General features: G+C 43.6%; 1 protein-coding gene across 1 annotated transcript in view; it reads left to right on the forward strand.

Annotated features, from left to right (window-relative positions):
- Positions 1-23,114, forward strand: part of VPS13A (vacuolar protein sorting 13 homolog A) — a 313,415-nt gene extending 290,301 nt beyond the window's left edge. The window contains exons 69-72 of the mRNA XM_060237484.1: positions 5,937-6,022; positions 10,095-10,218; positions 20,357-20,431; positions 21,412-23,114. Of these exons, the coding sequence (XP_060093467.1) occupies positions 5,937-6,022; positions 10,095-10,218; positions 20,357-20,431; positions 21,412-21,459 (333 nt within the window). The 3' untranslated portion in view covers positions 21,460-23,114. The remainder of the gene's footprint in view (positions 1-5,936; positions 6,023-10,094; positions 10,219-20,356; positions 20,432-21,411) is intronic.
- The last annotated feature ends 1,673 nt before the right edge of the window (positions 23,115-24,787 follow it).

The following is a 24,787-nucleotide window of genomic DNA, read 5'->3' on the forward strand; positions in this document are numbered from 1 at the left end:
TGTGGTATTTTCACAAACTTTACCTAGTTCTTTTACAGTGTTTTCAAATGTTGCTTCCATAAAATGTGTATTTATCCTAATTTTAAATGTAAATTTAAACTTTCCATTTTTAAAAACATAATAGCTTTGTCTAAAAATTGCCAATTTTTATGTGATGTGAGTAGATTGCTCCTGTTGAATTTTTATACAAGGTAAACAATTACCTTTTACTGCCTTGGGGTTATGTATGTAGTGGTAGATATTTTGTTCTAGAAATAGTTGTAGCTTTTGTGTTTGGGATATATATTTTCATCAAATTAACATTTAAATAATTGTGGTAGAGACGTTTTATCTTATTTGCTACCAGTGTTGAGTTAGTGTGAGCTAGCTCACAGATTTTTAGCCTCCAGTTCACACATTTTTGTCTTAGCTCAGGAAGGATGACCCCAAAGCACACTAATTTGTGCAGTAGCTCACAACTTTAATGCCAGTAGCTCACAAAGTAGAATTTTTGCTCACAAGGTTTTGCCAGCTTAGAGGGAACATTGTTTGCTATATCTTGAGGGAGCTGTGTAGCCACTGGTCTGTCTTGCATGTTTTAAATGTCCAAAAGCTCCAGTCAGCCCCTTAATATTGCAATATGTTGCTGTATTTGAAAGCTTACCTATACCCTAATAACTGTTTTCCAGTCACTGAGAGCCACATCTAGAAACTGGCTCCAAAATTCTAATAGCTAAGATAGTCTTTTTTGAAGAAGAGGATCAATGTTAGAACAAACATCAATGTAAACAAATTTCCTTGTCTTGTGCTGTATGATCAACAACATCTGTGAGCAGTGTGATCTAGGCTCTGTGCATAAAGCTGGACAGTTATCTGATCTTAATAATATAACCACTAATGAAGCCAATTGCTTACATTAACAACAAGATGGTCAGCTTGATTATATGGGGCCACTTTAGATGCTTGAGCAAAAACAGAGAGCTTATTATTCTACAGTTATACCAGAATTCAAGGCTAGCCATGTGGTGCAGGTCTGCATAGCTTGCCTTTAAAATTATTACCTGTGTTCATTTAATGCTAAGGCTTTGTTTATTAGCACACATGGCTGCCCTCTACTGGTCCTTTAGATGTAGCACAAGAGGCTTCTGGCAGCTTCATCTTACTCCTGCAGTAAAGCTCCCCTCTCCAGAATACCTGTGCCATGCAAATACCTGAAAGAATGTTGGTACAATAGGATAAATAGCTGCATCCAAGCAGTGTCCTAGTTTTCGGGGAGGGGTCCCATTGCTTGGATACTGGATTCATTATGCTGGATCATACCTAGTAGGAATGGGCACGAACCAGCTCATGAACTAAAGTTCTTGATGAATTTTGGCTGGTTCATGGTTTGTGAACTGAAGTTCATAGCGGGTCAACCAGTACAAACTTTCCACAAATTTTCAAGCAGTTTGTGAATGGATACATTTCCAGACAGATGTTTACCAAACTTCAAAGCAATTGCAGGGGGCGGGGGTGGAATTCTCCAGCCTTGGAAGTACCAACAGAGGCCTTCCAAATCTTAACAGGCACTGCCGGCTGCCAATAACAGAGTTCCCATTCTGCTCTATGGGATAAGAAGTATATAGATATCTGTATGTGTGCTCAGCTTTGCACCCTCTCCTTTGTTGGCAGTTAGACAAAGAAGTAGGAAACCTGTTAAAAGCAGAGCACATTCATTTAATCCTGATTGTGAACACCTCTCCTCCTGGTGGGGTTTGGATGTTAGGTGAACTCAGGGCTCTGAGCCTGTCAGGATACCAGTCCTAGAACCAGTATTTGTTTTGCCTAAGCACATTTGGAAAAATAATAATGCTAATTAAAACAAGAGATTTCTCTTTCTGGTAGCATGGAACAGGCACTACACATCTGGATTCAATCCAGTGACTCACTCCAATTTAAAATAATAAAGGAAATTTATTTACAACAAATAAAGATAAAAACATACAAGTGGGGGAATGAGGGTATACAGAAGAACGAAATTATAAAACAAAGAAAGTTAACTATCCTGCTTACCAATAACTTACTCCTAATAGCACATGGCTTCACAATAACAGGAGAAGCAATGTAGCAGCACGGAAGTAGGCATCCTCAGGCATCATGCTCTCATTCTGATGTCCTGCATAGCTTCAACTCATGCATATCTCTGTAGACGTGCCTGCCCTCCCCCCTCTCCTAAACCTGGGCTTCGGTTATAGTAGCCAGCTGAGCTGTCATATGCTAATTGGGTACCCAATCCCATTCCTCATCTAATCTAGATCTTTCAACTAGATGACCAACTGTCATTAGATCTAGGTAGGTTGCTGTCAAACCCAATTTACTTGACAGTTCTCAGGTGGCATCATACAAACAACTGCGGTTACAAATTGCCTTATATACATTAGTTACCATCCAGTAAATATTTAACTATGGGTGCTGTTATTTGTCATTTTGAAAGTCATTAGCACTTACAACACAAGACCAAACTCTGAAAAACAAAATGACTACCAGACAAGATCAGTTCCTCAACAGAGCCACCTCCTCTCTATGCTCACACTGAACAGGGGGACTTAGCTACTGGGTGCCTCAGCTGAGGACCCACATTGATACCCTTCCCACCTCCTGATTGTGAGCATCCAAAAAAGGTCTCCCCAGTGCTACATCTGAAAAATACAGTTGCAATTACAGGAATCTATGAAATGCCTCAGGAATAAGCCGGTGACACCAAATGCACAGGGAAACTTCAACTGGGCAGACCCTCGCCAACCAGACATTAGAAGCAAGGCAAGCATCTCCCCTATGCTCACGACTCTTCCCCAAGTCTCCAAAGGCAGGTTCTTTAGAATAGAAAAGCAGACATCCCCAGAGTTTCAACATAGTGTGGAGGCCAGTGCCCAGTCCAGCCTTCAAAGCAGGAAGATGGCTTGCCCTAGGCTGGCCATATGGACTCACAGCACAGTAGTGCCCTAGAAGGGCTTGAGGACATGCACCATTTCGGAAAGGGTCAGCCAGTCATTGGAGCTGATGCTGAGCTTCTCTTTCCTGTGCAGAATGGTCATGGAGGAAATGACATTCTGCACTGTACTCTTCTACTCCACCAAATCATGGCATAAGTGGAGTGCCCTCTTCTGCTCCACAATCATGTCGGTGGAGTTCCAGCAGTTGGGTGGGTCTCAGATAAGCCAGTGTTCAGGCTTATTCTCATTCACTGCCTTTTGCACAGCAGACAGTCAGATTTGATGCTGTGTGAGAAGTAAGCAGCCAGGTGCTGGCAGGTTTTGAGCAAGGACAACATCTCAAGGGGGGCGGCATGCCAGGTGGCCTTGACAATGTGTGTGCCAGGCAGACGATGTTCTTGAGGTGCACAGCCTTCACTGCTGCCGGCATGTTGGTGCTGGCATCTGTGACCATGTAGCCACAAACAATTATGTTACCATTCACTCAGGCTGGTGATGTTTTGATCAAGTTGGTGATGTTTTGCATCATGTGGTCCACATCCATTCCTTGCACATGTAGTCCAGTGGCTGGACTGTCCCCTCCTGGGGCCTGGGACACGCCCCATCAGTTCAGACAGAGAGGTTGTCTGGTTGTCACCAGTGGGTGGTGAGGAAGAGGTAGCCATGCTGCTGGCTGCTTCAGAGATCTGCTATAAAGTGTATGGCTCTGCCTTGCACTTTGGAGAGTTGATCTCTGACCCATTACCACTGTGGAGTGGTTCATAGCAGGCAACACTCATTGGCTCATGGTCCTCCATGAAGGAATGGAGTACCAGGGATCCAGGTGTTTCAGCAGCCAGCATGAGACCAGAAGAGCTGGCCATCCACAGCAGTCATCTTGCCAATGAGGTGAGTGGCTGCTTCCTGAGCCCTCTACATAGTCCTTTTGAATGACACTGTTGACGTCCCCTGGGAAATGACCTTTTGGAGAATGGACATCCAGAGTGTGGGGAGCTTTGCTTGGAGGGGCCTTCTACTCCTACTTTTCCCTGCTGAGAGGGAATGGGCTTCTGCTTCCCATTGAACACCACTTTTTCCTCTGGCAGCAACATAGTTGGGTGCACCATTTGCAGGTGCCTATGGAGGAGGTCAAATGTTGGAGGTTTGTGCCCTTCTGGACCAGGGTTCCCTCTAAGCTAAGTTAGTGTGAGCTAGCTCAGGTTTTTATCCTCTGCTTCACACGTTTTTAGAAAACGCTTAGTTTAGAAAAAATTGCCCCTGAGCAAACTAATTCTGTAGTAGCTAGTAACTTTAATGCCAGTAGCTCATGAAGTAGAATTTTTGTTCACAAACCTCCACAGCTTAGAGGGAGCATTGCTCTGGACACCTGGCATTCTGCCACATGGGGATCAATGGGGAGGGTGCAGAAATGTTGCAAAGTGTAGGCTGGAAACAGGGCCCCAGGATTGTAGAGGGCTGGAGGCACAACTGCTTTCTGGCACTAGGCTGGGAGGGGCCATGGAGGGGTGTACTCAAGGTGGGAGCAGCAATAGAGAGTTGGGATGTGCAAAAGGAAGATGTTTCCCCTCCTCCTGAATCACTGCTGTCAGTCATCCTCTCCAAAGAGTATTAGCAACTGATGGTGTCTGGGCAGCACTAACAACTCTTTTGCCTATGTGGAGAGCCCCAGAAACAGATCAGGGGTAGGAAGCTCTGAGGCCCCTTGTGATGCCCTGCTAAGGCTGGGCTCCAGTGAGTTTGCAGGATGGTTTTGGTGCCCAGGAATGGAGACCTGTGATACTCAGAGGGTAGAGAACATCTCCCCCCTCCCGCCCCAATAAGCACCCTTTGCACCCACTTTCAACCACATGGCATACAGAAGTATTCACAATCGGGAGGGGGGAGGATATAAATCTGAATCTTCAGCCAAGGCATCAAGTAGCCAGGTCCCTCTGTTCAACATGAGCAGAGAAGTGGGATGGCTCAGAGTTCTAAGTCCATAACTGAGACCCCAGAAATGTAGTCTTTCCCCAACTTGGAGAGATTGTAGAGGAGCAGGTAGCAGAGCAATGTTCCCTGTGCGTTTGGTGCATGTAGCTTGTAGCGGGTCCATTCTATATGCTTTTGAACCTGTGCTTGACATTTTCCCACACACATGTATTGGCCACTGTGTGACACAGAGTGTTGGACTGGATGGGCCAGTGGCCTGATCCAACATGGCTTCTCTTATGTTCCCCAAAAGTAATTTCCTGGGGGTATCTTATTTGGAGGCCATAACTTAGTCCCCCCCCCCCAAAAAAGTCCAATCTGCATATATTTTGGAGGGCATTTAGAGGAGCATTAGGGGAAGGTCCCCTATGAGAATGACATCTGTAGCTTGCATAGGATCCATTCTATAGACTCAAGGACTTCCACCTGTAATTTCCCCAGAAAGCACTTTCCTGATGGCACCTACTTAGGGGCTGTAACTTGAACTCTGTACATTCAATCCTCACCAAACTTGGAGGGCAGGTAGCGGAGCATCAGCCAGAGATTCCCTGTAAGTTTGGTGTCTCTAGAACGGGGGGGGGGGGGGGGGGGGGTGTTGTACCGCATCATGAACATACAAATGGAACTGGTTTGTTTTGCACCTAAAAGCTCATGCAGGTTAGTAGCTCATGAACTGGGCATGCCATGAATGTTAACAGCTTGTGCCCATCCTTACATCTTAGGTTCTGCTAGAATTCTAAAATGTTATTTTGTTGACATTTAAATTAATATGTAAGAATGAATCACTGCTTAAAACCATGAAAGTTTTCATAATAAAAAGATAACAGATCTCAAGGCAGCCATCATAATGAAAATACAAAGAGTGTCTTGCTGATGGATTTGGTGGTATGTATGTAAAACAGAATTTTATTTTAAAAATCTATATGGGGGTTTTAAAGTTCTCATAAGTTGAAATTGATTACATTATTAAATTAGTCTTCTCTAGGCCATTGTATACACATTTCTTTTTCCTTTTAGAATATTGAAAATGGAAGATTTGCAAAACTGAGATACTTCACACATGCCATGATTAATAATACAGATTTGCTGATGATAACAAAAAGGTAAGGTTTCCCTTCCATCTGCTTAAACTGCATACTTGGCTTTGCTTTTAGAACATGTTATGCTCAGATAGTTCATTTTCATATTTCCTAAAAGGTAGTCCTCTGTGCATGCACCAGTCGTTTCCAACTCTGGGGTGACGTTGCTTTCAGGTTTTCACAGCAGGCTTTTTACGGGGTGGTTTGCCATTGCCTTCCCCAGTCATCTACACTTTCCCCCCAGCAAGCTGGGTACTCATTTTACTGACCTCGGAAGGATGGAAGGCAGATTCAACCTGAAGCTGGCTACCTGAACCCAGCTTCCATCGGGATCAAACTCAGGTTGTGAGTAGGGAGCTCAGACTGCAGTACTGCAGCTTTACCACTCTGCTAAATCAAGGAAGTGCTGGTGTCCTTGAAAGTGTATCTTCAGTTGTATATCAGGCTTCTGTTCTACTGACTACGGAGCTTTTCTCCAGAGTTAGATGTGTTCCACTGGTAAAAAGATCCTTGCCCCAGAGGAGAACTCCATCATTGGAGGGAACAGAATCTCTGAATTCAAACCTACAAGTGTGAAAAAGCAGTAGCCAGTTTGGCTGTTTTTTCTCAATTTTTCAACACTCATCCATCAAAGCTTGATTATAATTAAAGTGGGAAGAGGAGTTGAGATTTTTAGTGTGGAAATATGAAACGGAATACATGAGGCCTAGAATACATAGTCTGTCTTTGAGTGGTCATCTCTGCAGCATCACATATGGCTTCTGTAGCATTGCACTGTTCAGAGGGCCACATTAAGACTACCAGTTTACAGAAATCAAGCTATTTTTCTTGGAACCTGTTATCTTTCATTTCCTTTAGTTTCGTCTTACTTTTTATTAATAATAATTTTACACCCTTCCAACAATGCTTTGTTTATACTTATCTAACTATAGTTTGTGAACATTGAAATCCGGTACTCATACTGAGATGTCATACCAAGAGGCTTCTGCCCTTCTTTATTTTTAAAATTAATTTATTAAATGATTAGAGACAGAAATCTTAATTAAATCCAACTATATATTTCCATGGATAAATAAGTATTGGTAATATTTGAGTGTAAAGATCCTTGTTGGAGTTACCAAATTAAACCCTATGGAGGCTCAAAGATCTATTCTAAATCTTCTTAAACATTGGTCATCAAGGCTACTTTTTGTCTGAAAGAATTTTGCCCTTATTTATTGAAGTGAATGGAAAACTTTTGTCAACAGGGTGGGGTTTTTTTACTCATTAGAGCATATACAAGTTTTGTAAGAGTATGTGTGTTTTATGTTTTTAATGAGATAAGGAGTCTAACATAGCAAAAAAAATGGCAGTTTGAAAGCACAGTATACTACAGTCTAAAGACTCGCATAACTAGTTCTGCAGACAAAGGAAACCCTGGACTTCTGTTTTGCAGTCAACAGAATTCCCTGCCACATGGCAGGCCTTTTTGAAATGAAATGTCAAAAGCAGTTAATAAAATAATAGAAAGATTCTGCTGAATACATCTGAGCATGCATAAAGCAGTTCTTGAATCCCAGCCTAACCCTGAATGACAAGCTGATGGTGCAAGCTAGGTTTTCATGCCTTGGTACTGTTTTGTTTAGAAACTTCAAAATTAAGGATGTTCTAATGTGTTCTTGAATAAATCAGTTATTTTAGTATTTTTCCCAAGGGATGCAGAACTTAAATATTAGAACTTTACTAAAGCTCTTCTTAACTATTCTTTGGTTGCAGCTAGGTTTTTTCAAGATAGAGATTATAAAGAAGTAATTTTGTATTGTTTTATATCCTTCACATCGGTGGGCTTCTCATGTGCCTAGGGGCCAATGATTTGGAAAATTCTTGAGGTAGAACTGAGGCATGCAAATCTTCCTTCAGAGCTGCAGCTTTGGACTGTGCACACCCACAGGGGAGGAGCTGCATCTTACTGCTCAGTTTTCCTTCATAATGGAAAGAATCATTGGCATCTCCCTGGAAACAGTTCTTCCTCAAGGCTAGTGTGCTCTTTTAAAATGTTAGTTTTTATAGTTTTTGTAGGTAGATTTAGTAAAACAGCACTGTCATCAGAGTGGAGGTAAGCTTCCTTCAGCTGACATCTCACTGTCATCTGTGGGTGAAAGCACATGCTAGAGTCAGAAATCACAAAGCAAGTTAATCATAACCATGCTCCTTGTCTGTGAGTGGTGCTTTAGGAAAAGGCCCTCTTGACTTCTGAGGAGATAGCTAATCCCTCTCCCACTTAGAAACCTGCCTGCTCTTCAGTATCCCAGCATCCTGAGACTGGTGGTTCCCCAGCAGACTTGGAAAGTCTTGTCTGGCCAGGATTCATCAAGGATGGCAAAGAAATGGAATTGGTCCCAATTACCAGTTAAAGCCCACCGGGGGGGGGGGGGGAATGCTATCAGCCATAGTCTGCTGTCTTAAACCCAGCCAACCAACCACAGTTTTAACACTGACACCACTAGCAGGCATGTTCTTGAGAGCAGTTTCATCTATCATACTGCAGCCACTGGAACCAGTCATTAAGATCATCCACTAAATGGTCAGATTCCTCTGCCAGCACCAACTGAGACACCTCTGATTTCTGTGCTGTCCATTTCTTGAGAGTCCAGTAGATGACTCCCCAATGCTTCAGGCCCTTCAAGAAGAGTGGCAGGAATGTGGGAGGGATTACTAGTTTGTCTTGATGCCATGGAAATGTCCTTTTCCAATATGGTGTTGCCCTTCAGCCTCTCCACTATGCTGAAGGTTTTCACCAAGTACATGACTGTGGTTGCAGTGCACCTCCATTATAGTCTCCCCTCAGAGATCATGAAGAAGTAAAGACAGGTTGTTTGCCTGTAATTGCTGTTCTTCAGGCGGTCACCTATGCATTCACACAACCTGTTCACATCCCCCACAGCTTGTGCCTTAAACTTGCTGCAGAACCTTGGCATGATAGAAGGAACTGAGCAGCAAGGAATTACTCTTCTCCTTTGTTTGTGCACAGTCTGAAACAACATGAAAAGCTAGCTCTAGAAATTTCTGAATCATTGGCTCTGGGCTTGCACACATAGTGTGAATGCACACATGGCCACTTAAAGAACAACCTGTCTTACAAATTGTTCCGCATTGTATGTTGACTTCAATATCCAGTAAATGAAGATAATGAAAAATCAGTTGACTGATTTTTAAAAAATCCTCACAAATTCCATTTAGCAAATCTTTAGCAAATTGCCATCTGTGTGTAGATATCATTGCAATATTGAAAGCATTTAATTTATGGCAAGCATTTAAAACTGAATGAAGAACATGGAAGCCAGGGCAGTAATCCCCAACATGGTGTCCATAGTGTTCACTGATGTATTTCCTGGTTCCAAAGTAAAGAGACATTCCCGGCTTTTCTCCACTTTAGTGGATTATGAGATTTTTCAGAAAAGTTCAGGATCCATGATCTCTGTATCTACAGGGAGTCCCATTTTGAAACATCTGCCTCCATCACAGAAGGATGTTTTTTGGGGGGGACATCTTAGCATTTAATTAAAGCTCTCAATATGTAGTAATTGGACCCATACCCCATGCATTGATTGTATTGCCCACTGACTGCCTTTAAAATTCCAAAAGTGCCTATAGGTTGAGCAGAGGGAACTATGTTCTTGCCTGGGAATTAAGATCACAAGGAGAGGCCCTCCTGGCTGTCCCACCAATCAAAGAAGCTCATCTGATGGGCATATGAAAGAGGGCCTTTTGGTGGCAGCCCATTGATTATGGAACAACCTCCCCAAGGAGGTGCATTTGATCTCCTTTCAGTCTCCAGGTAGCGGTTGAAGTCAGTTTTATTTAGGACTGCATTTGACTAATTTGAGTTTTTTTATTATTATTTAGCAATCCTGAAATTTTAAATTTTGGTATTTTACGTGTTTTTAATAGTCATTGTTTTATTTGCATTGTAAGCTGCCTTGAGTTCCACAAGATGGCTAATAAATGTTTTACTAGGGGCTACTTAAAACTTGTTTTAAAAATTGAGAGTTATGCTATGTTTATATTTCTTTCTATAATTATAATCTTTCTACATTTCTTTTCCTGTATTGTTTAGTGGAATATTGTTTGTGACAAAAGGCACATTTGGACAGTTAACATGTGAATGGCAGTATTCATATGATGAATTTACCAAAGAGCCATTCATTGTTGATGGGCGGAGGTTACGCATTGAAGCAAAGGTATGACGACAGGTGCTTGACTTTTCAGTGAAAAAGGTTACTAGTCTCATTAAATAATATTGTAATGGACAAAGCTTTTCTTCCTGGGAACACTCATAAATTTAAACAAAGCAAAAATACTCATTTTGTAGCTTGTGATGTCTATAATTAAACAGACTGTTGGACTTACTAAGCTAAATTAATTTCACTTGAGAAAAATATTTAAAATTCTTTGATAGATTACTGTAATTATTAAAACAAATAAAAAGGCAGGTGCCTGTGAAATGACAGTTACTTAAAAGATGAGACATTAGCCTTTTTTCCTGTTCTTGCTCCTTCCTCTCTCTCCACTGCATGCTGTCACTGCCTTCACTTTGCCTTGTGTCCTCAAGAGAGTCTCCTCTGAGTTGTCAGCGTGCTTTCTGTAGGTATCTTGTTCAGTCTTCTTTTAACATTTGAATGGTTAAGATGTGGTGAGGAAAAGAACTTCTGTGCAAGCTTTTCTAAACACTTCCCTCTCCTTAGGCTAGGAGTACTTTAGGATACTAGAAGTATTCTAATTATGCTTCTGTGTACCAGATCTGGAAACACTGATATGAGCTGGGAGATGATGAAAGAACTTAGATACTCAAGGCTCTACAGTCACCTTTTTTGCCATAATGGAGCATTACTCAGGTTGTCCCTTCCATATCACTTATTTTAGGAAGAAAACTTGGTTTATGTATCTCCATTTCTCTACATAGAAAACACCTCCCTCATGTATTTAATGCTTAATTTATTATTGATTTGAGTATAAAGAGAGCCAGTTTGGTGTAGTGGTTAAGTGTGCGGTGTCTTATCTGGAAGAACTGAGTTTGATTCCCCACTCCTCCGCTTACAGTTGCTGGAATGGCCTTGGGTCAGCCATAGCTTTCGCAAGAGTTGTCCTTGAAAAGGCAGCTTCTGGGAGAGCTCTCTCAGCCCCATCTACCTCACAGACTGTCTGTTGTGGGGGATGAAGGTAAAGGAGATTGTGAGCAGCAGCTCTGAGAATCTGAGATTCGGAGTGGAGGGCAGAATATAAATCCAATATCATCATCATCTTCTTCTTCCAAATTGAACTGTTCAAATTGAAGTTACTTTGTAGATCGTTTTTAGTACTTCTGGCAAAATGCTATCATTATGGCAAGCAGTGTGCATGTGGATGGAAGTCTTATAAAATGGAAAGATCCCAAGAGAGTACAACTCTGTGTAGACTACAGATAAAGAGAAATTGCACCATCCTTTGAGTTCCCTTGTTAGCAACAGCTGGATATATTTTAACCTCACTTTACAATGTTGTGAGATCCTGTTTTTCTCTTTCCCACATGGCAGCCATCTAGTGAATCCTCAACACTGATTGGATCTTGAATTATATGTGATGCAATTATCTATATAGCTAATTCCCAACATGTCCCCTCTGTGTAGATAACTAAATCCGCAGATGAGGAGCACATGGAGTGGAAAGAGATTTTTCTGCACCCTTTGGTGTTGTCTGTGCATGTGCAGCTCTCAGCACCTGCCTCCCCACAACCAGCATGATGCCCCAGGAGCCGCCATTGCCGGGTCCTCCCACAACCAGCACCTTCTCAACCCAGACAGCAAGGGGGGTGGGGAGTGAATGCCAAGGGTGAGAAGACAGCAAGGTTGGAGTGAGTGAATGCCAAGGGGAGTAGAGGAGTGCCAAGCGTGTGGGGGTAGTTGAGAGGAAGAGGGAAGTAAGTAAAGGGAATGTGAGAAAGTGGGGAAATGGGGGTAGGTTATCAAAGAAGGGAGTAGATTGACAAAAAAGGAATGTGGGCAAAAGAGGAAGGAGTAGATTGACAGATAAGAGTAAGGGGAGAAAAAGAGGAAAGATTGTTAGAGGAAGAAGGAAGAAAACAAAGAGGGAAAGGGATTCACCCTCTTCACAAGTTTCTTGCAGCTCTTGTTTAATTCTAAATAATGACTTTGTTCCAGTTCCATGGCTGTCCATTATTGCAGCCTGAGACAATAGAGCAGGTACTTTGAGAAGTGCCACCTACCATCTGGTTGTTTGACTTTGGATCTTCTTGACTTACAATATTTATTTATTTTTATCTATTTAGAAGATTTATACGTAATTCCCGCTATGGCCACCAAGATGGCTAACAACTAAAATCATAGTAGTATAAAAACACATCATATTAAAATTAGATCTTCTTCGTGGTCTCTGTGCTTCATACTCATGGGATAGAGCGTCTGCGTCGATCCCTGAATTGGTACCTAAAAAGCCCGGGATTTTTTTGCGCTCGGCACCAATGGGCATGTGCAGGTGTCCCAGGGCACATGCTCACTGGTGCCAGCGCGAGGATCCCGCCAGTTCCTTTCTGACCACTGCGCTGAGAGGATTTCCTTTCGTGTCCCCAGTCGATAAAGTAATCTTGGATTGCTTTTTTGCCTATTGTATATAGCCCGTTTGTTATTTTCTTAGTGTAGTTAATTAGTTAGTTGTTAGATATAGTTAGTGTTGTTTAAAAAAAAAAGAAGAGTTGTTGGACTTGCCCTTCGGTGCTCGGTTTTTTCCCTGTGTTTTCCCCCTCAGAGTCTTTCATGGGGTGGGTTTTTTTCCTGGGCATCTATGGAAAGACATTGGGGTTTTTTTAAGAGGCGCCTCTCCTGTGGGAAGAAGATTGCCCCCCCCCAACGGCCATTCCCTCTGTCTCCTCTGTCTGGGCAAGGGACATTGCATCGATTCTTGCACTCACTGTCTGAGTTTCTCCAAGCAAACTCGTAAGAATCAAGCGGCGAGGCTTTTGGCAGCTTTGATTGAGTCGGCACTATGTCCTCAAAAGATGGCATCGGGTCCATCGGTACCGATGGGTGAGGCCGCGGCCCCGATGGTCACATCGGCTGAGATTTCGCTGGTTGAGTGCAGGCGTTCCACCAAATTGCTTTCTGAAGGGTCAGTGGACACCCCAGCTAAGAGGCGTCAGGATGACTCGGGGACCCGATCATCCGCGCCAAAGAAGGTGAAATCGAAGGAGAAGCGGAAGAAGAGACCATCCCGCACCCCTTCGCCTTCATATGACTTTTCGACATTGACAGCTCCACCGAGAAAGATCTTGGCGTCCCCGCATCGTAGCCCTTCGTTGTCGAGAGGCAGTGCTTCGCAGCTGCGCCTATCGGCATCGGAGCAAAAGATCGACCTGACTCAGAGCTCCCACTCTTCAGGGTCCAGGCGTTGCAGTGAGAGCGACTCAGTCTCGGAGGTGGAGGTGTCAGCGCCGATGGAGCCTTCAGCACCGATGGATCAGGCGAGAGGCGAGAGGCCAGAGAGAGCTGGAACCGACTACAGTCGCTCGTCGCTTACCACCTTTTTCACCATGGGAGCAGTGCAAATGGCCTCCTTACGCTTATCCCTACCCACCATACCAATGGTACCCTCTTCATGAGTTCTCAGACTGGGACCAGCAGTCCGAGGCATCCCACATGTCCAGGCTGTCTCAACATTCTAGACGACGTCCTTTGGCATCGATCTCTGTCCCGCCTGAAAGATGCAGCGTGGTGGTGGAGGAAGTCCAACCTCAGTCATCGGTGTGGATCCGGTCTCCCATCAGAGAGTCTACTCCGGTGCTCTCAGAACGCTCTCTACACAGAGAGTCTTCATCATCGGACTCCGAGGTCGGTACCGATGATCTGGAATGGGCTTTGGAACCTTCCCCAGTGTCTCATACAGCTGAGGATCTTCTCATCTCACCATCGGAGGATCTGAAGTCATACGGGGACCTGGTGAACAGGATGGCACTCTTCCTCTTGCTTCCAGTGACACAGCTGCAACCCGTTGTAGACGATAACGTGTTTGACATCATGCAGCGGGATACATCTACAGCGGTTGCCCTGCCGGTGACGAACGTCATCCTACAGGCGGTGAAGGAGCCCTGGGCGAAGCCTGCTTCTACACCCGTGTCATCGAGAAGGTTGGACCATATGTACCGTGTCCAAGAGTCCGGGGCTGAGTTCCTCTTTACACACCCAAAGCCAAATTCGGTGGTCGTTTCCTCCTCGTCGAAGGCTCGCAAGACGCACTCCTCTCCACCAGACAAGGAGGGAAAGAAGCTGGATAACATCGGGAGGAAGTTCTACTCTTCTGGGGTGCTGGGAGTAAAGGTATCTAACTATGCCGCGTGCATGGCTAGATACCAATACTCAGTGTGGGAAGAACTAACCCCCCTCCTGTCTTCCTTGAGTGAGGAGAAGAGGTCAGCTGCAAAGAAGTTGCAGAAGGAAGGCTTTGCTGTAGCCAAACAATAACTGGCTGCAGCAAAGCACATGGTTGACGTCTCAGCAAGGACCCTCACTTCTGCCGTCTGCTTCCACCTCCACTCCTGGCTCAGATTCACGGCTCTCCAGCAGGATACCAGGGCCTTTGTTGAAGATCTGCCCTTCGAGGGCGAAGGCCTGTTCAGCTCTACCACCGACAATGCGCTCCAGGAAATGGACAAAAGTATAAAAACTTCCAGGAACCTGGGCGTACCGGCATCTTCCAGAGCTGCGAGACAGAAACAGTGGCACAAGCCTTGGGCAAAGAAGCCGTACCAAAAGTTCTCCCCAGAACAGCAGTGGAGACCTTGCTCTCCTCAACCTGAGAGTAGGTCCCCATACAGGGGGAACAAGAGAAACCATTATGCTTCAGCACAGACCACCGGCAAGTCCAAGGGCACTCGCCCTCAAAAGCAGGGACTTTGACTTTCTGGCAGCACGCATCACCGTCCCCTCTTCCACTTCATCTATTCACCTCCGCCCATTCCTGTCAGCCTGGGAGTCCATCACTACGGACAGGTGGGCACTTTCCATCGTAGTGGAAGGCTACAAAATAGATTTTGTTCAGATTCCGAACCAACCTGTGGTAATTACCACCACCCCTTCCCCACCTCTGCTGGTGGAGGTGAGCAACCTGTCTAGTCTGTCTGTAACTCTGACTCAAGTAGAGAGCATGCTGGGTAGAACCAAAGTATAACCAAATGCTGCTAGCTCATCCTCTCCTATTCCCCCTCCCATCAGAGAACTGTTCCTGCTTTGAAATGGTAATGTGTGAAAAGTCTTATCTGTACCTTCTCAGCTCAGGCTTGGGGGAGAGAAAGGAGCCTGGGAGTATCAAGGCCAAATGGGCCTTTAATCAACCTGAGAATGTATTTGTAACATCTATGTGTGAATGTCTTCTGCACAGTCCACCCTTCCCGTAGGAATCCCTTTGAAGTGTACCTTAAATGCAATGTATCTACTGTATGTTCTTTAGTCTTTTCAAGACCTGGCTTAGGCCACAAGTATCAGTATCAATAAAATAGTCTTTGTATCCACACCGACTCATCATTGAATCTGCAAACTTGACCCAACCTCTTACAGAAACAAGCCATAGAGAGGATCCCTATGGAGGCCAGGACGGGAGGCTTCTACTTTCGTTACTTCCTGGTTCCCAAGCGGGATGGGGATCTAAGGCCAATCATGGATCTTCGGAATCTGAACAAATTTATTTTGTACCAGAAGTTCAGAATGTCCACTCTACAAACGATTGGATGGCAACGCTGGACCTCTAGGATGCATACTTCCACGTCAGCATCCATCCTGCGTTCAGACGTTTCCTTCGGTTTGCAGTAGGTTCTCAGCACTTCCAGTTCAAGGCTCTTCCGTTCGGTCTGTCAACTGCACCTCGGGTGTTCACGAAGATGATGAGCGTTGTGGCTGCCCATATCCGGCTTCAAGGGATAGTCGTCTTTCCATTGACGACTGGCTCCTTGTGGCGGAGTCGAAAGAGAGTCTGTCATCCCACATTGCCATCACTCTTTGTCTTCTCGACACCTTGGGTCTGCAGGTCAATTTGGAGAAATCACACCTTACTCCATCAAGGACAGTTCAGTTCATAGGGGCTTTGCTGGAAACGAAACTTCATCGCGTGTTTCTGCCTCAGCAGAGAGTGATGGACATTATCAATCTTGTCAAACTTCTGCAGTCGAAAGTGGGGCACGGTGAAGCAGCTGCAGTGGATGCTGGGGCTGATGGCGGCGACTACAAGTGTGCTGCTCTTTGCGAAGCTGAGAATGAGAGGCCTACAACTTTGGTTTCTTCGTCAGTTTCGCCCGTTATGGGACTCACCTCGAAAGAGGTTTGTAATTCCACCTGTGACACTTCAAACACTGCAGTGGTGGAAGTCAAAGGACAACATTTGTCAGGGAGCTCCCTTCCATCTACTTGCTCCAACTGTGACTATCACAACAGATGCGTCTTTATGGGGTTGGGGGGCCCGCATGGATGATCTGTATGTGGGGGGTCCTTGGCCTTTGAAATTGACTCACTGCCACATAAATTACTTGGAACTACTGGCAGTTCACTTTGCTCTTCGATCTTTCCGCCCCATGGTGGCGGGGAAGATTGTTGCTCTGCTAACAGACAATACCACTGCCCTGTGTTACATCAACAGACAGGGAGGGACAGTCTCTCGAAGGCTTTGTGCGCTGGTGCTGGATCTGTGGTCAGAGTGCCTGGAGCACGACATCTTTGTGAAGGCAGCGCATCTCCCAGGGGTCCTCAACTTACAAGCAGACTTCCTCAGCAGGGATGCGGCTTCCCCACACGAGTGGGAGTTACAGTGGCGCTTCCTTCAACCCATGTTTCAGCTCTGGGGGTATCCTCAGGTGGATGTCTTTGCCACAGCCGAAAACTGGAAGTGTCCTCTGTTTTGCTCCAGGGGGCTCAGATCCAGAGTCGTTGCGAGACGGTCTGCTGTTCCCGTGGGAAGGTCAGTTTCTTTATCTGTTCCCACCTCTGCCACTACTGACGAGGGTGGTCAACAAGATCACAAGAGAGAGAACATGCTGTATCCTGGTGACTCCCCTGTGGCCTTGCCAGAACTGGTTCCCAGTCCTGATCCAACTGGCGAGGGGGGTCTTCTACCAGTTTCCGGCAGAACTGGACCTTCTGTCAGCTAAGGACGGTCATGTACTCTATCACAACGTGCCCCACCTGAAGCTGACAGCGTGGTTCATCGACTCTGTGGGTTCTCTAGCAGAGTCCAACATGTTTTCTTGAACAGCAGGAAACTTTCTACCCGCGCTTCCTATGTTAGGAAGTGGCGGAGGTTTCTGCAGTTCTTAGTTGATCCCTCAGTTTCACCCCAAAGGGTGGGATTGTCGGTAATTTTTGAGTTTTTGCTATCTCTGGTGGATGAGGCCTTGTTTTTTCTTCCATCAAGGTTTATTTGGCAGCAATTTCTGCATTCCATGAGCCAGTTGAGGGGCACTCTGTTTTTGCACACCCTCATTCTAAGAGGTATTTGAAGGGTTTGCTTAGGCTTCATCCTCCATTGAGATCACCCCCACAGTTGTGGGATTTGACTTTAGTGTTGGACAGGCTGACTCGATGTCCTTTTGAGCCGATGGCCACATGTTCGTTACAGCTTCTATCTTGGAAGACTGCTTTTTTGGTAGCTATCACATCAGCACACCGTGCAGGGGAGCTCACAGCTATGCGTTGTGACTACCCATATCTAGTTTTTCAGGAAGGTGGAGTGTCGTTAGCTCCTGATATTTCTTTTATCCCCAAGGTGGTCTCTCAGTTCCACCTCAACTTAGAAGTTTGGTTGCCCACTTTTCATCCTACACCTTCCTCGGATGAGGAATGTAGGTTGCATGCTCTAGATGTGAAGTGTGCTTTATTGTTTTATTTAAGTCACTCCAAGAGTGTTCGGAAGGACCAGCAGCTTTTTGTTTCTTATGCTGCTCCTAAGTTAGGTTCCAGGATGTCGTCTCAGCAGCTTTCGAAATGGCTCGCTGAGACTATTAAACTGTGTTATTTGTTGGCTAAGAAGCCGTTACCTGGGCCTATTCGTGAACACTCTACAGGAGTGATGGCGACGTCGGTGGCGTTCCTGAAAGGCTTTTTCCTGATGGATGTTTGCAAGGCTGCTACCTGTTCCTCTCCGCATGCCTTTATGAAGCACTACACGCTGATGTGCATGCTCAACAGAGTACTCGTCTGGGAGCTGCGGTGCTGCAAGCTGTCTCTTCTGGTTGACTGTCTTCCCGCCTCCAGGTATGTCTTGCTTGCTAATCTCCCATGAGTGTGAAGCACAGAGACCACGAAGAAGATAGACAGGTTGCTTACCTGTAACTGTAGATCTTCGAGTGGTCATCTGTGCATTCACACTACCTGCCCTCCTTCCCCACTGCTGATGGTCTCCCTCCAGTAGGGGCTTCCAGCGGTCAGAAAGGAACTGGCGGGATCCTCACGCTGGCGCCAGTGAGCATGCGCACTGGGACGCCTGAACATACCCGTTGGTGCTGAGTGCGAAAAAATCCCGGGCATTTTAGGTACCGATTCGGGGATTGGCGCAGGCGCTCTATCCCATGAGTGTGAATGCACAGATGACCACTCGAAGATCTACAGTTACAGGTAAGCAACCTGTCTAACTCAGATCCAGGTAGGTAGCTGTGGTGGTCTAAAGCAACAGAATAAAGTTAGAGTCCAGTAGCACCTTTAAGAACAACAAAGTTTTATTCAATATATAAGCTTTTATGTGTACACACACACTTCTTCAGATACAATGAAATGGGAGAAAAGTATTCAAACTTAATAGAGAAGGTTGAGAAAAAAAATTAGCATATAACATGCAGATATACTATGTAGCATATAACATGTAGACATAATGTAGACATTTTGAGACAAAGCAGGGACAATAAGCCAAGTGCACAGGGTCAACAGCTATATGGATCCAATTAAGGGGAAACAACAGTTAAAGCAATAAATATGTCAAAATAGGAGATAAGTGTGTAAGAGAATCTTTTCTAATTGTGGGGAAGTTAACTTTATGATACCCATCTGCTTCCCCTCATGCGTGAAGGAAACAATTTCTACATGTTGTTCTAAATACTATACCAAAAGTTTTTAAGAGGTGTTGGGTCTGAGAAAATCTATACCTATATATTACATTATGTTACAAGCAGTATTCCATTATATTATTAAAAAGAGAAAGAGAGAGAGGAATGGACTCTTACTTTATTCTAAAAGCAGAACAGAAATACACGCATATAAAAACAGAGAGACATTGGAAGGGAGGAGGGATAATTGAGGAAATGTCAGGTTAAATAAAAGCCTTCACCCACCAGTGGAAGTCAGTGTTAGGAAGACTTAGGAAGATTATCAGTTAGATCAAGAGTGTGGTGGATGCCCTTTTGAGAGAGGGGCTGGTTCCAAGCAGCTTGAAAGAAACTATTGTGCGGCCATTCCTAGAGAAACCCTTTCTGGAATGTGTTGACACCATTTCAACCTTGGTTTTGTTTTCCTGGTAGACAACTTGTGGTTGGAGAGGAATAGGGAGATACTTGGTTGATTTGCTTGGCTTTCTTAGTTTTTTTTAATACTATCAACCATAGTATATTTCTGGAATATCTGTTTGGGATACAGAGTGATGGAAGAGGACTGAACAGGCGTCTAGACAGTAAAGGGCTAATAAGCAGGCTTGATCTGGACAAAATAATACAGGTATTCTGGGAGAAGGTATTCAGCCCTTTCATCATCCATATACAGTTTAGCCCCACATTGGGACTCCACCTGCACAGGCCAGCCACAGAATAAACTTTTCCAACAAAGGAGTCAGGGAGGAGGAGACTGGATTTATATCCCATCCTTCACTCGGAGTTTCAGAGCGGTTTACAATCTCCTTGTGCTCCCCACAACAGACACCCTGTGAGGTAGGTGGTAGCTGATAGAAACGGCTCTTGAGAGAACAGCTCTGACAGAACTATAACTGACCTGCAGGTGCAAGTGGAGGAGTGTGCTCTCTGCTGCAATTTGCTACTAATGATTGCTTTTTAATTGCTCTACTGCTTTATTGTTACCGGCTCATTTTAGTAATTTTGTCTTTAAAAATTATTTATAGTTTTCCGTTTCTGTTGGGGGGCTTTGAACAGTTTCAGTAAAAAATAAATGTTTTAAATAAATTATTTTCAGTTCATGTAATATGGAATTGATGGAAAGGAAGAATGAACTAAAATAGTAATAATGACAAAAATTAAGAAAATTTGAATCATTATAGGTATGAACTCTTATGTTAGGAAAGTAAAAGCACAAGACTGATGTTTACTTTGAAAAGCTAATTTTCTGTTTTAATGAACAACTTGTTTTGTAGGAGCGAGTTAAATCTGTATTCCATGCCAAAGAATTTGGAAAAATAATTAATTTTAGAACGTCAGAAGATGCGAAGGTGCGTAGCACAGACCACAGATATTCATATGCTGATAAATGTAAAATGATTGGAATATGTTTGCTTGAAAGTAATGCATAATCACAATCCTGCATCATGAATCCTGTTTGCACACTGATATATAAATAAAATGTCTCTTTTGAAGGGTGAGACCTGATAGAGCTGCCTTAGTCTGCAGTTACTTAGCTTCCAGGTCAACTCAGAACATTAGCCAGAAAATGTGCTGATTGGTTACTGGGAACCAATAGTTCAGGACTAAGAACCCTACTTGGTATAAATACCATCAAGTAGGTACAGTCCTAATGCAGTAATTATAGTTACTTTTGGTATAAAATTGCATTGTTTTTAATTTCCGTTTTCCAGAACAAAGGATTTCAACATAGGCACCTGAGTGCCAGCTGTGCCCTTAGACAATAACAGTCTATTGCACTTTACAGTGTGTCACTGGTCTTTTTTGTGTGTGTGAGCAGCTCTGAAAAGTTTCAGGGCTCTTCCCACCCCTGTTCAGCGGGCCTTTAGCTAGACGTTATTGAGCAATAAGGAAGCTTCCTGTATTCTTCATTTCTAAGTCTCTTCCAAATAAAGGGTGAGATTAATTAGAACCTGGGTCAAGGCATTTTGAGTTGTTGTGCTACACAATCAGCTACCCTCAGAGACATAAAACCCTGGAGGCAATGTACAGTCAATGCAAATATTTTCCTTATGGGTCTCATTGCATTACTCTGAGGACACATGAAGACAAAGGTTTCCCGTGTGAAATGAAGTTTGATGAGTGTACACTGAGAATGAGCTGTATTGTACATGATGAACACAACAGAAGGAAGGGTTTGGGGATCTATGAGAAATGTCCTTGAGTTGCTAAAGTCTGCAAAATGCTGTCAACATATGATCTGTTGGGCAAAGTTTCTGTGTTAAATATTTGGATCAAGATATATATGTAGATATATAAATAAAAATATTTTCCTCCTGAATTTCCACAGTGGATCCTGTCTAAGTTGGAAGAAGTAAGAGAGAGTCACAATCAATGATCCTAGGAATCACATAAAATGGATTGCAGAATTCAAACTATTTATCCTCTGCTTGGAAGCTGATGCTGTTTTAAATACAAAAGTTACGGAACTTAGTTGAATTCTCAAAAATGACATTGACTCCATATAGGCAGAGTGAAAAAGGCTGCCTTGGTCTGTGTAATGCAAACAGTTCTACAGCTGAAAACCTCTGCCAAATGTTGGCTTATTCAATTTTTATTTATATAAAAAATGACTCAGTTATTTAAAACTAGAATATGAAAATGATTTTTCCTGTTTATTCTGCCATGATCTATAAAGCAATCTTGTGGTAATAATTTATGTGGTAATAATTTCTATTTCTAAAATTTACACTTTAGTTCTGTCCATTTTCATTGGGTCTTTTATCTTGCTGCCATTGCAAATATTTACTGAAATTCAGTTAAATTCTTCAGGGAATGACTGATTTAACCAGCACTGCTCTTACATTTTGAATGACTTTGCTTGACCACTTAACTTAAAAGAAATCTTTTTATTTTCTACTATATATCATGAGGTTATTTAGTTTTTTATATAAATAAACAATTTGTGGTACTGTAGTATCATTTTTAGCATTCACTTTTTATATGATAAAAAAATAGCAAAGGGTTCTGGTGCCTCATGATAGTGGACGTACACATACAAAGATGTGTACTTATTTTGTGTTTATTTATGACCTGGGTAGAGATGTGCCTTGCAGTAATGCTTTGAATGGCATGGTCCTTACTTTTTCATAATCAACAGCATAACAAAAATCATGTTAGGCAGCATGTTCTAAAATAGTATTTTACTCATTAGTTTCCTTTGGATTTATATACTATTGTAAGCCAATTAAACCTAAATTTCAAGACCATGACAAGTGCATCATCTTGAATAGAAAATACCATAGAGATATTTATTAACACTTGATTTCAGTTCAAATGCTGAAGAATTCTTAACATTTTTTTCATGCAGACCTGCAAAAAAATCTTAATTACTGGACCTAATTGGGGGGGGGGGGAGATTTACAAAAACAGGTTTTATAAATATGAATATGTTAGACTATACAGTAATGGCTATCTGAATGAGCTGCTTTGTGAAAGGGAAAAGCAAAGCAAATATATGTAGAAGTATTGCCTAATTCAGATCTGAAGACCCTGGATGTTTTGATGCATGTAAAAGTATCTGTTGCCAGAATATTCTTTCCAAACTGCTGTGGGGAGGGGGGAACATGTTGTTAGTGCAATTGGTCCTCCTGATATGGCTGATGGTCCTTGAACTATCCAAACTGTAGCTTTGTTGTAAAAGCTAAAGTATAAATGGCATGCCAAACTGTAATTGTATGTATTTATTTATACAAAATCTTGCTTGCTCCATTAGGTAACCACCTTCACTGGTTACAGTCATTGCAGTTTTCCTCTTAACATTATACTTTGCTATACCAAGTGTAAATTAAATGAATCATTGCTGGAAAAGCCAAAGTAAAAGTTTTGTTATGTGACTCAAGAATGTGAAATCTGCCTAGCTTCATTGATTTAACTAGATATCTTATCAAAGTTGAGTGTTTACACTTTCAGCCATGTCTTAGTTGCTGACCAACTATGTGACTATTTCTGAATATCTAAAATAAATATTTCAAAGGGCTATAGTCTGCTTAAGCTGGCCTTCTTTCTCTTTTGTCATCCTGTACCTCTGTGGAATCATATACAGGCTGGGAAAAAAATGTCCAGTCGCTAAACTGGACATATTCATGCTACTGTTAAACTTGACAAGACTCCGCAGACAAAGGCTGTTGCTAGGAAATTTCCGAGCTGTTAGAATGCAAAAATCTGGTCCTGTATCTTAGCAAATTGGCATGGGATAATTATTACTTACCGTATTTTTTGGACCATAAGACTCACTTTCCCCCCCAAAAAAAGTGGGGGGGGGAGTGTGTGCGTCTTATGGAGCGAAGGGACGATAGGACGTACCTTCCTCCGGGGGGGGCGATCCGCTGCCTCCGCCTCCGATCCCGGCGCTTCCCCCGCGCCTGCTTGCCGGGCTCCAGCTCTGCTTCCAGCAAGCGCTGGGATCGCTCCACGCTGCCCCCACCGCAAACCCAGCGCTTTGCAAGCACCGGCTGCGGAGGGGGCAGCATGCTGCCTCCGTGCCTGTCTGCCTGGCTCCAGCTCTGACGCTTACAGCAAGCGCCAGGATCGGAGGGAGCGATCCTGGTGCTTGCTGTAAGCGTCAGAGCTGGAGCCAGGCAGGCAGGCGCGGGGGAAGCGCCGGGATCGGAGGCAGCAGATCGCCCCCCGGAGGAAGGTGCATCCTATGGTCCGGAGCGTCTTATGGACCGAAAAATACGGTATATGTAGCTTGATTTCTTAACCATTTTACAGTCTTTAGTAAGCAAACAAAAGCCAAAAGACTGTACTGCAATCTTCCCCCCCCCCAAAAAAAAAAAAAATAGGTAGCAGCAATACACAGGCCGGATAACAGGCAAATACATAAGACTATTATTTCTCTTATTTACTTTTATACAGTCTTGCTTACAAGATAGTATTATCACATGATAGCTATAGCTACACTTTAAGTTGACAAAAAACCACAACTGAGCATATAGAGGTGCCTTCCCATTATAGAGGTGCTTTTTTTCCTGACTTTTGCAATGCAAAGATCAGAAGAATTTGCCTTTGAAGAAACCAGTTTTTCCTATGGCTTTTGCAAAGAAGAGATCATAAGCTTTGCTTCTGACCCCACCTAATGTAAACAGGAGCTTTTTCTCCTATCCCTTTTGTGGTTAGAACTTACTCCCAGCTGATTTCCCAGATAAATGTGAGTAGGCTTCTGAACAACAAACAACTGAACACGTTGTCTGGTACTGTAATTGTTTTGATGCACTCCAAAAGTATTCCTGAGCAGGGATGGGCATGACCCATGAAAATGGAGGTTCATTTTGGTTCATGGGGCTACATGAACCACCCTTCACAGACTTTCCCATTTACTGAACTGGTTCATTGCGTTTGTGATGCAGTAAATCAGTCCTCCTGCTGGCAAGAGATGCCAAACTGGCAGCAGGTTTCCAGCTGACACTCCTCTACCTGCTCTCCAAGTTTGGCGAGGATTAGATTTAGGGGAGTTGATTTACAGTCCCCCAAAACAGGTGCCCAGGAAAGTGCTGACTGGCAAAATCACAGACAGTTCCTTTCCCTCTCTGTCTCTAACTAATATGCAGTGTGCATGCTGCTAACGGAAAATGGCTGTTTGTGAGCTGGGGGTATATATCATGCTGCTCCCATAGAGTAGAATGGGAACTCTTTTAAGGGCAAGAGAGCTCTCTTAGGGTTAT

Source organism: Heteronotia binoei, chromosome 4, assembly GCF_032191835.1.
Source record: "Heteronotia binoei isolate CCM8104 ecotype False Entrance Well chromosome 4, APGP_CSIRO_Hbin_v1, whole genome shotgun sequence".
In the NCBI taxonomy this organism is placed as follows: Eukaryota; Metazoa; Chordata; class Lepidosauria; order Squamata; family Gekkonidae; genus Heteronotia; species Heteronotia binoei.